General features: G+C 41.3%; 1 protein-coding gene across 4 annotated transcripts in view; it reads left to right on the top strand.

Annotated features, from left to right (window-relative positions):
* LOC105020637 (multiple PDZ domain protein) overlaps positions 1–14,541 on the top strand; it is a 62,983-nt gene extending 48,442 nt beyond the window's left edge. For all 4 annotated transcript variants that reach the window (XM_034290633.1, XM_034290632.1, XM_034290631.1 and 1 more), the window contains 12 exons: positions 226–309; positions 3,201–3,394; positions 4,297–4,356; positions 7,957–8,104; positions 8,233–8,319; positions 8,748–8,850; positions 10,369–10,409; positions 10,523–10,645; positions 11,886–11,990; positions 12,137–12,246; positions 12,383–12,506; positions 13,227–14,541. In XM_034290633.1, coding sequence (XP_034146524.1) covers positions 226–309; positions 3,201–3,394; positions 4,297–4,356; positions 7,957–8,104; positions 8,233–8,319; positions 8,748–8,850; positions 10,369–10,409; positions 10,523–10,645; positions 11,886–11,990; positions 12,137–12,246; positions 12,383–12,506; positions 13,227–13,373 — 1,326 coding nt within the window. In that variant the 3' untranslated portion in view covers positions 13,374–14,541. The remainder of the gene's footprint in view (positions 1–225; positions 310–3,200; positions 3,395–4,296; positions 4,357–7,956; positions 8,105–8,232; positions 8,320–8,747; positions 8,851–10,368; positions 10,410–10,522; positions 10,646–11,885; positions 11,991–12,136; positions 12,247–12,382; positions 12,507–13,226) is intronic.
* Positions 14,542–15,472: the final 931 nt, after the last annotated feature.

The following is a 15,472-nucleotide window of genomic DNA, read 5'->3' as shown; positions in this document are numbered from 1 at the left end:
CTGTTCCACCATCTTCTCCATCATGTATTCATCTCCATCAAGATATTGGCCTCTCCCTGCATGTCTCTCCCTCTGAATCCCTTCAACTCTCTATGTACATAACCTTGGTTGTCCCTCCTCCCCCCCGTCCTCTGTCTCTGCGTCTCCTCTGTTTGCCAATAGCCCGGCACATTGCCTCACCTCTCCTCTGTTTCATGTGTCTCTGTCTTCCTCTCCTCTCCCTAGGGGGCCATTATCATCCACGAGGTCTATGAGGAGGGGGCTGCAGCCAAGGATGGGAGGCTTTGGGCCGGCGACCAGATCCTGGAGGTACTGGAACATTACAGTGTCTCCTTTTAATACATACGTCGGCAACACTGCCCCCCCCCCCCGCTCTTTACCAGTGTAAGACCGGGCCGATACAGCTTCAGCCGTTCCATATGATGAATAACATCAGGTTGGAGTACCCAACCCTGACTTCAGATATGTTCAAGCTCTAGTGGAATATTGCATTGATTTTATCAGCACCTAAGTGAGTCTTAATAATATTCATGGATGTAAGATGAGGTCATTCGTGTTCGGTTCATTGAGTCTTAAAGGACATATTTGCAACTGCACTTAGTCATATCTTATGAATGTTCTAACGTTGTACTTATGCAATAAGGTATGAGGGGCTGTGTGGTACTGCATATATATATATATATATATATGTATATGTGTGTGTGTGTGTATATATGTATGTGTGTGTGTATGTGTGTGTGTGTATATATGTATGTGTGTGTGTGTGTGTGTGTGTGTGTGTATGTGTGTGTGTGTGTGTGTGTATGTGTGTGTGTATATATGTATGTGTGTATATGTGTGTGTATATGTATATGTGTATAAATGTATGTGTATATGTGTACACATAAAGAATGCATACCCAGTCATTATATGTGTAGTTAAAATAATGTATACATTGATCTGGCTAGGGGTGTGACCGGGGCAGGTAGTCATGGCAGCTCAGTCAGTAGGTGCTGGAAACTCCTCACTAACCCCCTGCAACACACACACACCTATTATGTGACTTAATTGCCCCCCCCCCCCACCCCTCTCAGTAATTTGCTTTGGGCCTCCAGCCAAGCTGAAGTATTCATACTGCTCACGATAGGGTCAGCGGGAGAATGAGAGGGTGGCCAGCTATTCCGTGGCTCATTTAGCAACCCAATTTAGTCTGCTATGTGGGAAGCAGTGCATGGCTTTGCTAGTGCTAATGGGCTATATCCTGTTGATATGGATCCTTGATGTTGGTTGTGATTCAGAGCTCAAATTAAGCAGAGCACGTTGTGGTGTTATAACCAGGAAATATATACAGAGTTTTAGGATCGTAGCTCGTAGTGTCACTCACATTGCAATTAGTTTATTTTTTCAGATGTCTTTTGAGAAAACTGTAATAAAAAAAAAATATATGTATATATATATATATAAACAGGGGGTTTTGTGGCTCAAAATTGGGCTAAGTTGGTACCCTAACCCCCGCTCCCCTGCGCTCCACCATACACTCCTCTGTGATATACCTTATATAATATCTGGATACACTCTGTGATATACTTTATATAATATCTGGATACACTCTGTGATATACTTTATATAATATCTGGATACACTGTGAAATACTTTATATAAAATCTGGATACACTCTGTGATTTACTTTATATAATATCTGGATACGCTGTGAAATACTTTATATAATATCTGGATACACTCTGTGATATACTTTATATAATATCTGGATACACTCTGTGATATACTTTATATAATATCTGGATACACTGTGAAATACTTTATATAAAATCTGGATACACTCTGTGATTTACTTTATATAATATCTGGATACGCTGTGAAATACTTTATATAATATCTGGATACACTCTGTGATATACCTTATATAATATCTGGATACACTCTGTGATATACATTTTATAATATCTGGATACACAGTTGAAAAAGACAACTATAATAGTGTTAAATCTGCCCTGTTGTCCATGTCCACTTGAACAGCTAATGCACGCTACATTGTCCTCCCTAATATCAACCAAAATATGCAAGCAATACATTTATCCTTAACTGTATTGGCCTATTAACATGTTACATGTTTCAAAAGAAATATGAAATAACTCATTAGCTTTATAATTAATCACAGTCAATATTATTGTTGTCTATTTTCATTGTTATGGTATGTTCTTGTTAATATAGACTTGCATAACAAACAAAACAGAGCTGTATACAGCCCTATCGCATTGTTTTTACCCCATCCTTTCCTTGATGCCACATTGTTTATCTCCCTCTCGACCTTCAGCTGTACATGGCTGTGCTGCTGTCGATGATCCAGCGTCTTCACGTTCATATAGTTTTTGTTAGTGAATTAAATATGTTAATTGTACATTTTCTTTTACACTTTATATTGCATATATAATGTTTTTGGTGACAGTAGTCCTCTGAAACATAAATATATTTTTTTTTGGATTGGATGTAGTTTTATTGAAATATTTTGACATGCTTGGGTGATAAAGAAAACTAGGATCCACTTGTTTTTCCGATGTTACTCATCTCCACAATGTCAGGACCTGTGTGGTCCTGTATGCAAAGTTGCCAGATTTAATTGACAGTAATCCACTATTCTGCTGCAACACCTGCCCAAGCCCATTAAAAATAGCCCAGGAAACACCCCACTTGGCAACGCTGCTAATATGGAAAAAGTTTCCTCCTACCATTACATTAGCTGCAGTGTTTCGCTGGAATTTTATTTATGATCTCAAACTCATGTTCTACCATGCCGACACACAGAGGCGGTGCGAGATTTTGGGAAGGCGGTCACCTTTGAATTTTGAATACAGGAAAACCCCTGCATATAGATATATACAATGCCAACCGCCAAAGTGGCTAGTAAGAGTGACTGCGTTACACGCCACAACCGAATTCTACCCACGTTTGGCGGGTGGCCAGGTGCTAATGTCAAGCCCTGTCAAGCCATGTTTTCTAGCTGTTGACCGTGTATGTTGCAGTTCATAAACATTCACTTATATTCATATCTATGCATTTAGGCTTACAGTGTTTCCCTGCATCAAAGTAATATGAATGTCATGTTGACGTATCTTGAATTCAAGACTCTCACGACACTTCCACGTCTTCCACCTCCTTCCTCGCTCTCCTCCTTCCTCATCCTCACCTTGCCTTACGTGCAGGTGAATGGCATTGACCTGCGCGTGGCGACCCACGACGAAGCCATCAACGTGCTGCGGCAGACCCCTCAGCAGGTCCGTCTGAGTGTGTACAGGGACGAGGCCCAGTACAAAGAGGAAGACCTATGGGACGCCTTCACAGTGGAGCTGCACAAACAGCCTGGCCAAGGCCTTGGCCTCAGCATCGTAGGGAGAAGGTACTAAAGGGATGTCCTAAAATGTACACCAGAATGGTGATGTCCTAAACTGTATGCTGTGCAAGTGATGTCCTAAAATGGACACCAGAAAGCTGATGTCCTAAACTGTATGCTGTGCAAGTGATGTCCTAAAATGTACACCAGAAAGGTGATGTCCTAAACTGTATTTTGTGCAAGTGATGTCCTAAAATGGACACATGTTTTGGGTCATGTATGTTTTGGGGCCGTGTATTTAGGAAGTCTAGTCACAGGACTTCATCCAATCAGAGATTCACTAAGCCCCACCAGGGCCGTAATCAGTCCATTTATTCAGTTGTCATTCTCCAGCCTATCACTAATGCACCCGATTTAAGTAATCAGCTAACGTTGGTTTTCAGCTGTTCCACAGTTGATTTAATTTGGAATAGTTTGATGCGTTAAATCATTCAGACGTAACATGCTGAGCCATCCTCAGTGTATCATTCCAGTAAATAACAACACTTCTTTAACCAGGCAAGTTGATTAAAAACCAACGTTTATATACAGACAATTCTTTGTTACAAGGGGAAGGAGGAGCAATTAGGTTTGAGTGTCTTGCTCGGGGGCAGACGGACATAACTTTAACCCTTGGCAGTTGAGGGATTAGAATCAGGGATCTTTCAGACACTAGTCAGATGCCATCATGATGTCCCATTGTTACACTTCACGGCTTAAGGCCCTCTCACTGCATGATGTCCGATAGCTGTGTGAAACACGCTTTTCCTTTTTGACAGTCAGGTCTGCAGGAGTGACAGGGGTTTGGAGTAGGGGGAGGGAGTGTCTAAATGACTGACTGACTGAGGGCCACAGAGGTCAGGCATATTGACTAGTAAAAACCTATAATAGGCAGTTAAAGATTTAAATGTGTTCTTCATTCAACATAGGAAGCGAAAAAGGAAGTGTTCTAGAAACAGTACCAAACTGAAGAGTCTGAACTGGAATGGGTATCGGAACCAGAAAATTCCCAAAGATTAAGAACAGCTTGGCTTAGTAGATAGATACAGTGCCATGAAGAAAAAAAGAATTTGCCCCCAATTCTGGCGCATATTTGTCACACTGAATTATGTCAAGTTTTCATGTAAAATTTAACTTAAGACCAAGAGAACACAAATAAACACAAAATTCAGTGTTGAAATGATAATTGTGTTTATTTAAGGAAATTAGCTATCCCACTCCCTGAACCCACCTTTAGCAACAACACCTGCAACCAAACGCTTCCTAGAATTGGAGATCAGTCTTTCACATCGGTGTGGTAGGTTCTTGGCCCAATCTTCTCTGGGGAATTGCTGTAATTCGGCGACATTGGTCCTCATTGTGGAGTCCCAGAGCCTTAGAAATGGCTGTGTAAACCATTCCAGAATAATATACACTCACCTAAAGGATTATTAGGAACACCTGATCAATTTCTCATTAATGCAATTATCTAATCAACCAATCACATGGCAGTTGCTTCAATGCATTTAGAGGTGTGGTCCTGGTCAAGACAATCTCCTGAAATCCAAACTGAATGTCAGAATGGGAAAGAAAGGTGATTTAAGCAATTTTGAGCGTGGCATGGTTGTCGGTGCCAGACGGGCCGGTCTGAGTATTTCACAATCTGCTCAGTTACTGGGATTTTCACGCACAACCATTTCTAGGGTTTACAAAGAATGGTGTGAAAAGGGAATAACATCCAGCATGTGGCAGTCCTTTGGGCGAAAATGCCTTGTTGATGCTAGAGGTCAGAGGAGAATGGGCCGACTGATTCAAGCTGATAGAAGAGCAACTTTGACTGAAATAACCACTCGTTACAACCGAGGTATGCAGCAAAGCATTTGTGAAGCCACAACACGCACAACCTTGAGGCGGATGGACTACAACAGCAGAAGACCCCACCGGGTACCACTCATCTCCACTACAAATAGGAAAAGAGGCTACAATTTGCACGAGCTCACCAAAATTGGACAGTTGAAGACTGGAAGAATGTTGCCTGGTCTGATGAGTCTCAATTTCTGTTGAGACATTCAGATGGTAGAGTCAGAATGTGGCGTAAACAGAATGAGAACATGGATCCATCATGCCTTGTTACCACTGTGTAGGCTGGTGGTGGTGGTGTAATGGTGTGGGGGATGTTTTCTTGGCACACTTTAGGCCCCTTAGTGCCAATTGGGCATGGTTTAAATGCCACGGCCTACCTGAGCATTGTTTCTGACCATGTCCATCCCTTTATGACCACCATGTACCCATCTTCTGATGGCTACTTCCAGCAGAATAATGCACCATGTCACAAAGCTGGAATCATTTCAAATTGGTTTCTTGAACATGACAATGAGTTCACTGTACTGATATGGCCCCCACAGTCACCAGATCTCAACCCAATAGAGCATCTTTGGGATGTGGTGGAACGGGAGCTTCGTGCCCTGGATTTGCATCCCACAAATCTCCATCAACTGCAAGATGCTATCCTATCAATACGGGCCAACATTTCTAAAGAATGCTTTCAGCACCTTGTTGAATCAATGCCACATAGAATAAAGGCAGTTCTGAAGGCGAAAGGGGGTCAAACACAGTATTAGTATGGTGTTCCTAATAATCCTTTAGGTGAGTGTATCTCAACAACTTTTTAAATCATCTCTTCTGGGAGACCTTGTAGCCTACTTCACATCGATGGTGAGGTTCTATATATGTCCTGTTTCCATTGAACAGGGCTGGCAGTGTATCTGCTCTAATTGAATCCAATGATCAGTTGCATTTGGTTAATGAGTTGATTGAGTAATTAAGGGGACAATATTTTTTTTTTACACAGGGCCAGTTGGTGTTGGATAACTTTTTTCTGTATAGCAATGCTCATTTAAATACAGAATGTTGTGCTTTCTCTGGTTCTCTTGCTCTAATATTACATTTTGTATGAAGATCTGATGGGGGCAAATTCTTGTCACTGCACTGTATATAGATAAACCCCACATACACATAGGTAGATATACCTCCTTTTTTGCCTGAGTCTGCCTTAAATGTATTGGTCACTTTACTCTGCCTTAGAGCCTGCTTTTCCTGTAAACTACATAGCCTGAACTTCCATGCCAAAACAAAACAAACCACAACATACCACTCTAGGAGATATGATTTGCTTTGGTAGATAGATGATAGATAGATCAATAAATAGATAGATCAATGCATAGATTGACTGGCTTTTTATTTGGATATTAATTACAACACTGTTGACAGATAAAGGTAATCTAATTTAACAAATAACACGTCGTATTCATTAATGCAACTAAGGACACATGAAATGCCAACTCCTTGTGCTGAAAAAATGTGCATCCCATCAGAACGTTAAAAGGAAATTAGGTGCATGAAACAGGTGCAAATGATTAGTAAATCTGAGGGTCTAGACAGAACGGTCAGAAACCTGGTCACGTTTGGTCTTAACTGTACGTATGTGTGGCAACACGTCTGATATAATGAGCTTTCTGGGACTCTGGGAAGAAAGATTGTTGATCTTCAGTGAGTCAGTGAGGGATTCCAAGCAATTTGAAGTCAATCTTTCCAGTGTCTGGAGGATAATCTACAGTTGGAGAATTTTCCAGACCACTGGGAATCTTTTTAGAGCAGGCCATCCCACCAACTTTTTCCCAAGACCTCACTGAAACATTATCTAAGACTCCCCAGGGTAACATAAAAGACAGTCAATTTCAAAGTCCATCAGTCAACAGACAGAAAGGAAATGCCGCAAACCTGGCCTGCATGGAAGAAGCCTGTGCTATAATATTTTTTTTTAAATGCATTACTGAAGTGAACACTTGGATGAAGAGCAATGCCATTGAAATAATGAAATCTGAACAGTAGTCAAAGTGTTGAGTTTTTGGCTTCAGGGCTAGACATTGTATTTGTTTCCTCAGTACAGCTTGTCATCAGTGAGTCACCCATAAATTCCACATTTTACCATTCAATACTTTAGGAAAATCTGTAAAAAACCCAAAGCTGTACAAACAATTGACCTTTAAACAAAACAGTTATCCAAAACACAGCAAATCAAAAACAGAATGTTCTTTAAATTCAGTAAGAAAAGCGGTATAATTTAAAGTAAGAGACTCATCAACAGTTGAAAAGAAAAGAAAATCCTACTTGAAGTTACTTAAAAAACTGGGGGGGGGCAGCCATGTAATATTTTTTTCTGCACAAGAAGTTATATTTTTTTACAATTTTTGTAAAAAAAAAAAACATTTCTGTAAAACATTTTAGTAAAATGTCATAAAATGTTTGTGTTATTTGTAAAATATGGTTAACTTTATCAATAGTTCTGAAATTAAGAACAAATATACTGTATATCCAACTAGGATTTTCAGCTGGTGCACTTACTTCCTCACAGCACTGTAGAGATTACAATTATTTAGGCATTCTACAATTTACAGTAAATACAACCTTTTCACTGACAAAAACGTATTACACTTTTTATTTTGCATCTACTAAAACTACAAAATGCCAACACAAAAATGATACAAGCACAGACACAAGCACAGTCTAAGCTCTACTAAGTGATCGGGTGTCATTTGCATTTCCTACAGGAACGACACAGGAGTGTTTGTGTCAGACATAGTGAAAGGGGGTGTGGTGGAGTGCGACGGGAGGCTGATGCAGGGAGATCAGATTCTGTCCATCAACCAGGAGGATGTCAGAAATGCCACCCAGGAGTCAGTCGCCGCCCTTCTCAAGGTGATCCCAGAACGCCCCAATTGGGTGAAATACCTGTGACCAGGCTACATTGGTTTGAGAAATGTTACTGTCAGTGTTGCCTGATGCCTGGTTTAGTTATGTGTTTGTATGTGTCCACGTGTTTGCAGTGCTCCGTGGGGCCCATTGTGATGGAGGTGGGCCGATTTAAAGCTGGGCCCTTCCACTCAGAGAGGAGGTTCTCACAGAGCAGTCAGGTAAGCTGCTGTTTGGTTTTCTGAACTTAGCTTGATCCTGCGGCTTGTTGAGGTGGCCGATGGTACCGAGTTATTGATCAGATATGACTTATGTAGAATAGTTATTGATCAGATATGACTTATGTAGAATAGTTATTGATCAGATATGACTTATGTAGAATAGGGGAAACATGTCAGCTCTTTTCATCTGAGTTTGATCCGCAGCTCTTCAAGTTTCAGCTAACTGAATACCCAGTTATTTTATGTACTCTGTGGCCTTTTGGTTGTGATTCTTTGGAAGGGAAACATTTACCGCAAACCAATGTTAATTGATGAAAGTGCTGGAAGCAAAACGGAAAAAAAGTATCTGCAGTTTTAAATGGAGTTTAGCTAAAGGAAAGCAACCTGTTTAATTTGTTTCACATATACGCTCCCTGTTGTTTTCATAGATGAGTGAAACAGCCAGCTGCAAAGTCACCCCTCACTCGCTGTCAGCTTCCTCTGGAAGTCTCCAAGTGGACTGTGACAGCATACAGCGCAAAAGTCAGGAGTGTAAGACATTTTAACTTGATACAGTGAGGGAAAAAAGTATTTGATCCCCAGCTGATTTTGATTTTGTTTGCCCACTGAAAACGAAATTATCAGTCTATAATTTTAATAGTAGGTTTATTTGAACTGTGAGAGACAGAATAACAACAACACATTTTTTTATAAATTGATTTGCATTTTAATGAGTGAAATAAGTATTTGATCCCCTCTCAATCAGAAAGATTTCTGGCTCCCAGGTGGCTTTTATACAGGTAATGAGAAGAGATTAGGAGCATACTCTTAAAGGGAGTTCTCCTAATCTCAGCTTGTTACCTGTATAAAAGACACATGTCCACAGAAGCAATCAATCAGATTCCAAACTCTCCACAATGGCCAAGACCAAAGAGCCGTCCAAGGATGTCAGGGACAAGATTGTAGACCTACACAAGGCTGGAATGGGCTACAAAACCATCGCCAAGCAGCTTGGTGAAAAGGTGACAACAGTTGGAGCTATTATTCGCAAAATGGAAGAAACACAAAAGAACTGTCAATCTCCCTCGGTCTGTGGCAAGATCTCCCCTCATGGAGTTGCAATGATCATGAGAACGGTGAGGAATCAGCCCAGAACTACATGGGAGGATCTTTTCAATGATCTCAAGGCAGCTGGGACCATAGTCACCAAGAAAACAATTGGTAACACATAACGCATAAGGACTGAAATCCTGCAGCGCCCGCTGCTCAAGAAAGCACATGTACAGGCCCGTCTGAAGTTTGACATTGAACATCTGAATGATTCAGAGGAGAACTTGGTGAAAGTGTGGTCAGATGAGACCAAAATGGAGCTCTTTGGCATCAGTTCAACTCTCCGTGTTTGGAGGAGAAGGAATGACCCCTACAACACCATCCCCAAGGTCAAACATAGAGGTGGAAACATTATGCTTTGGGGGTTTTTTTCTGCTAAGGGGACAGGACAACTTTACCGCATCAAAGGGACGATGGACAGGGCCATGTACCATCAAAACACACGGCCAAGGCAACAAAGGAGTGGCTCAAGAAGAAGCACATTAAGGTCCTGGAGTGGCCTAGCCAGTCTCCAGACCTTAATCCCCTAGAAAATCTGTGGAGGGAGCTGAAGGTTCGAGTTGCCAAATGTCAGCCTCGAAACCTTAATGACTTGGAGAAGATCTGCAAAGAGGAGTGGGACAAAATCACTCCTGAGATGTGTGCAAACCTGGTGGCCCACTACAAGAAACGTCTGACCTCTGTGATTGCCAACAAGGGTTTTGTCACCAAGTAATAATTAATGTTTTGTAGAGGGTTGAATATTTATTTCACAATTATTTCTTGAATTTTTTGTTTTATTCTGTCTGTCACTGTTCAAATAAACCTACCATTAAAATTATAGACTGATCATTTCTTTGTCAGTGGACAAACGTACAAAATCAGCAGGGGATCAAATACCTTTTTCCCTCACTGTAAAAGTGTGTCCGTTTGGAATGTGATACTTCATGTCTGCTGTTTACTCTTGTTGTACTCTTATAGCACTGGACAACCAGGAGATCAGAACTGTTGAATTCACTAAGGTCAGATCTCTCTTCTAGTATTAAAATTATTCTGTAAAAATACGGACGGTTGGAAAACTTATGGTTGTGGTGATTACAAAGGACATTACGGAATTGGTTATCTTTCTTCAAAGGGCCCCACTGATTCACTGGGCATCAGTATTGCAGGCGGAGTGGGCAGTCCCCTGGGCGACGTGCCCATCTTCATTGCCATGATGAACCCTACCGGCCTCGCTGCCCAGACAAACAAACTCAAGGTGGGTCGTTTCTACAATGAACGTGGACACCTGTTCAAGAGGATTCGGGCGATGTGGACCGTGTTGTTCGTCCTACTTAAGGCCGGTCATCGAAAGCTGCTCTGATGGCATGGAATCCACTCTCTGAATGTTCACCCACAACAGAACACGGTGCTCCTATCGATATTTGTAAAGAAAAATCACCCAAGTAACTCCCGGACGAAAACAGTATTGGATTAGGATGTGTCTCCCATCATTCCTTGCGGCTTGTACATGTTGGGCAGTGGGTTAGTGAGGTTGAATATCTGTGCAACCAACACAGGCAGTCTGAGACATCTTCCTTTGATATCAATGCCGGATTTGTGTGAGAAATCTAAATAGTGCGTTTAGTCCGTTTTCAGTCATGATGAACGTAGGTTGGTGCTGTGAGGTTTGAGGACCTTCACAGCTGAAGGCCATGGCCTGGGGCTTCCTACAGACACACAAACTGACCATTGTAGCCCCCACAGACAGTCAGCAGACAATACCAGGGCATTAACGCCATCTGTGACCATAAATCTAACTACTGCTTTAAGCCCATTACATGAACAGAATAGAGGGCCTTTGTGAATGTTGTAAATAGAGTATCTATGTTGCTTTCCCTTGAAAAGAACAAGAACAATGACAACTGGAACAGGCGAAACACTAAGATGCGATTTAGATATACAATTTACGTATGGTCACTTGCATTAGATACGACCTGAATTAGTGTTATTGTTTGCTTTTATGTGTTTTCTGATAATGTAATGACTTTCTGTTTAATAATCTATATTATATTGCTTTATGATGGCTGGCCAAAGGCTGACTGATGAATTGTAATACACAATCACTATTTTTAGTCACAACAAAGCCCTATATCTTGGTCTCTTTTCTGCCAACCCATTTTATCATGTGCGTTTAACTTGCTTCTAAAAAGTCTTCTAAAGTTTCTGATTATAATCCACGTCATTTATTTTTACTGTTGCTACAGTATTATTTTCCTGCTGTGTTTACCATGTGTGTTAAACTATTAAGGCATGGCAACTATACAGTGCATTCATAAATATCTCAAATGTTATGCCTCCTGGGGCTTAGGAAAGAAGGGGTGAGGGGTCAAGTTAGGATAAGGGGGAACTCTCTCCTGCTGTCTCTAACCCCAGTGTATCGGAATGACAAACATTGCTTCCAAGGGCTAATACATGCCGTGACCTTTAAACTGGTAACCTCTCTGTGGCCCCTCCAGATGGGTGACAGGATGGTCAGTGTTTGTGGGACCTCTACCGAGGGGATGAGCCACAGCCAGGCCGTTTCCCTGCTGAAGAACGCCACGGGCACCGTCGAGCTGCAGGTCAGTGATGGTCTTTCAGTCACTCGGCGTTCAGTCAGTCACTCGGCCACACCAAGATAATGCCGCTCTTTTACAATCAACGCATGTTCCCGAGCAAACAACTAAAGACTGTTCATTTACTGTCTTTGAACAACCAACGGCGACAGGTGGTGGCCGGGGGGGATTCCACCGTGACAGGCCCTACTCAGGAGCAGACAGCTGCTGGAATCCCAGGCCCGGGTCTCGTCGCTAGCAGCATCTTCCAAGACGACATGGGGTACGCTCACAAGTCACACACACACACACACACACACACACACACCTGTTGTTCGTGACAAACCTATGCAAAGCTTGATTAACGTCAGCAGACGATGTGTAGATATCCAATGATGGCATTTCTCTGCATCCTGTAGTCCTCCTCAGTATAAAACCATAACCCTGGACAGAGGACCAGATGGCCTGGGCTTCAGCATTGTGGGTGGTTTCGGAAGCCCGCACGGAGACCTGCCCATTTATGTGAAAACCGTTTTTGGAAAGGTTGGGGAAATCTCCTGTTTCTGCTAAATGGACTTTATAGGTCTATTCTGCATCTCAGTATACAGTGCTTTTAGAAAGTATTGAGACCCCTTCACTTTTCCACATTTTAGTTATGTTATAGACTTCAATTATAATTGATAAAGCATATTTGTCCATTTACACACAATACCCCATAATAACAAAGCAAAACAGGTTTTTAGAAATCTGTGGCAATTTATTGAAAATAGAAATACATATGTATCATGTACATAATGGGGTATGATTGACACAAATCCCAGAGGTGTACTGGGAGTTCCTTGGACATCATGGCTTGGTTTTTACTGACCATGTGCCTTTTTTTATCATGTCCAGTCAATTTAATTTGATATAGATGGACTCCAAAGTTCTAGAGGAGTCTCAATTATGATCATGATGAAGGACAAATTCTGCACCCAATTTAGTGTCATGGTGAATTGTCTGAATACTTATTTAGGCTACATTAGATATTTCAGGTTTTAATTTTCATTATGTTGAAAACAGAAGATCCTTTCAATTGTGTTCTCGCTTTGTCGTTATAGGGTATTTTGTGTAGATACAAAAATATTTGTAATCAATTATGAATTGAATCTATAACACAAGGGGTATGAATTCCTACCAAAGGCACTGTATATACCATGTTCAGCCAATTAAATGTAATACTAACAACAGTGCGTAGTAATGTGGAATGCGTATGTCCTCTAGGGGGCAGCGTCAGAGGATGGGCGTCTGAAGCGAGGGGATCAGATAATGGCTGTTAATGGCCAGAGTCTTGAGGGGGTCACCCACGAAGAGGCCGTAGGCATCCTGAAGAGGACCAAAGGAACTGTGACCCTGACTGTGCTCTCCTAGACATACACACTCACGTACACACACACACACACCTGGACCCAGAAACACATAGACAAACTCTCTTACCTTGAGTTAGAAACACACATACATCTTGATATACTGTACATGTATTGTAATGTGAACAATATCATATATTCCTAAGCATTTTGCTTGTTTTGTTCTAATAGCAGGAAACACTGTGATCCATATTTTGGGCATTTACAAGAAGCTGCTGCAGATAGACTGAAGTACTCACTGGACAGTGTGGATCAGATCCTTTATACTCTAGTTTTCTATGCTCAAACATGGACTGTATTATTCTGATATTCAGGGTTAAGAACCCTTTCGAGCAATACCTGAAAATATTTCTGTAAAATAAGGGCCGTTGCTACTGTAAACTGCTGTTAATCCACTTTTATAGCGAAGTCACTGTTGTTTTAGTGAACGTAGCAAAGAGACAATGAAGAAGTCTATACTCTTCAAATAACATTTGAACAACATCTTATTTGTTATGCAAACCACCTTTCCAGAACTAAAATTGTCCGAAATGGTGTCTTGGTCAGAGGTCTTGGTCAGATGTGATACAGGCCAGGTCCATCAATGTGTGCCTGATCATGCACTTTGGGAAAGGAGTTTGTGTATGAGATGCTTACTCAAATGTAGTGCTGCTAAAGCAAATGATGATGTCTGGTATTGCTTCACAGTATTTTAAAATAAGTATTAACATGTTTTTTTCTTCTCCATTTTCTGCTACGGTTGCCGTTTATCATAATATGATAGTAATTGAAGAAAACCAGCCAACCTCTCTGGTGTCAGCTGTTTCCTAACAAAGTCCTAGAGCACTACTGGATGTGCAAGCTTTTCCTCCAACCAACCACATAACTGTTTCACGTAATCAACCGTTGACAGACTTTGATATGGACCACAATTAGCCAAATAAGGTGGTTTAGTGTTCTGTTGAAGCTAAAGCCTGCGCACCCAGTCACTCTCCAGAAAAGGAGAAAAGGAGCTTCCACCATCAGCTAGAAATCCAATGTTTTCTGGCTAATGCCCCTAGTTATACAAGAATTGATCCCCTATTTAACATGGAGTCAGTCACACTCTTAACACTGTACATGTGTACATGTGTTAGTCAAGCACAATATTGAGTTGTTCCCAGCTGAATTAATAAAGTGACCTTCAAACCCCAGGTTATTGATGTGTTCTATTTGTATAGTTTTACAGTCTATATTCTTTCCAGTATACAGTATTGTCTCACTGGTTTTGTTAGATTTTAGGGTTATATTATGCAGGCTAAGCTGATAACCTTTGAGCGCCAGCTGGACTTGTTACCAAGCGGTGGTTATAATTGGAGGCCTACAATCTCACAAAAGACCCTCACATCTGGTTAATATATAATCTGTTCATGATGTATGAGGATGTGAGGAGCAACTGTGGCTTATGAAGCTGATATGTCATTAGCTGCAGGCCATACCAAAGATTAAAGGGAATGGTTCCGAAACCACACACCCAAGTAGAAATGTGCAGTACATAAAGACGGATACTTTCTTAGATGGCTGAAGGATAGTAAACTCATTAATAATCTTCTGTTACGATACTTCATTTCGGGTTCAAGGAAGAAAATACACTATTTATTTATGTTGCAAAATGTTTCTAGGTTTTTTGGGTGTGTGCCCTAAGGAACAAACCTAGGTTATCAAATGGACAGAGAGTAGTGAAGTGGCTGTTAGATATCTTTTTTAGACAGCTGTTTCACATCACAGCACGTGGTATGTGTGAAGACCTATGCCTACAGTCCGGTTCTTAAGCTGGTTTATAGAAAACAGAAGTGTCCAATTACCAGGCCAAGTTAAGCGAAACCGGTTGAAAGGGTGAACCCTTTGAATGGGCTTTTCTCTTCATTGGGACGCCGGAGAGTCACAAAGTGGAACTCGTTAGTGTATACTGAACCATGGGATGTGTTTGTGTGCATGTGTGTGTGTCGTCAAGCCATTGCTAAGGTAAATTGTTGTCAAAGGCTTTGAATTTGACAGTTACATGGCCAAATGGGTTCAACCCATTAACTTAAGTCGTCCAGACTTTTGTGCGCAGCAATCTTCTAGGAAGCCTTGTAATGTCTT

This window comes from Esox lucius, chromosome 24 (genome assembly GCF_011004845.1).
Source record: "Esox lucius isolate fEsoLuc1 chromosome 24, fEsoLuc1.pri, whole genome shotgun sequence".
Taxonomy (NCBI): Eukaryota; Metazoa; Chordata; class Actinopteri; order Esociformes; family Esocidae; genus Esox; species Esox lucius.
Note: the sequence above shows the minus strand (reverse complement) of the source record. Positions and strands in the feature narration are given on the sequence as shown.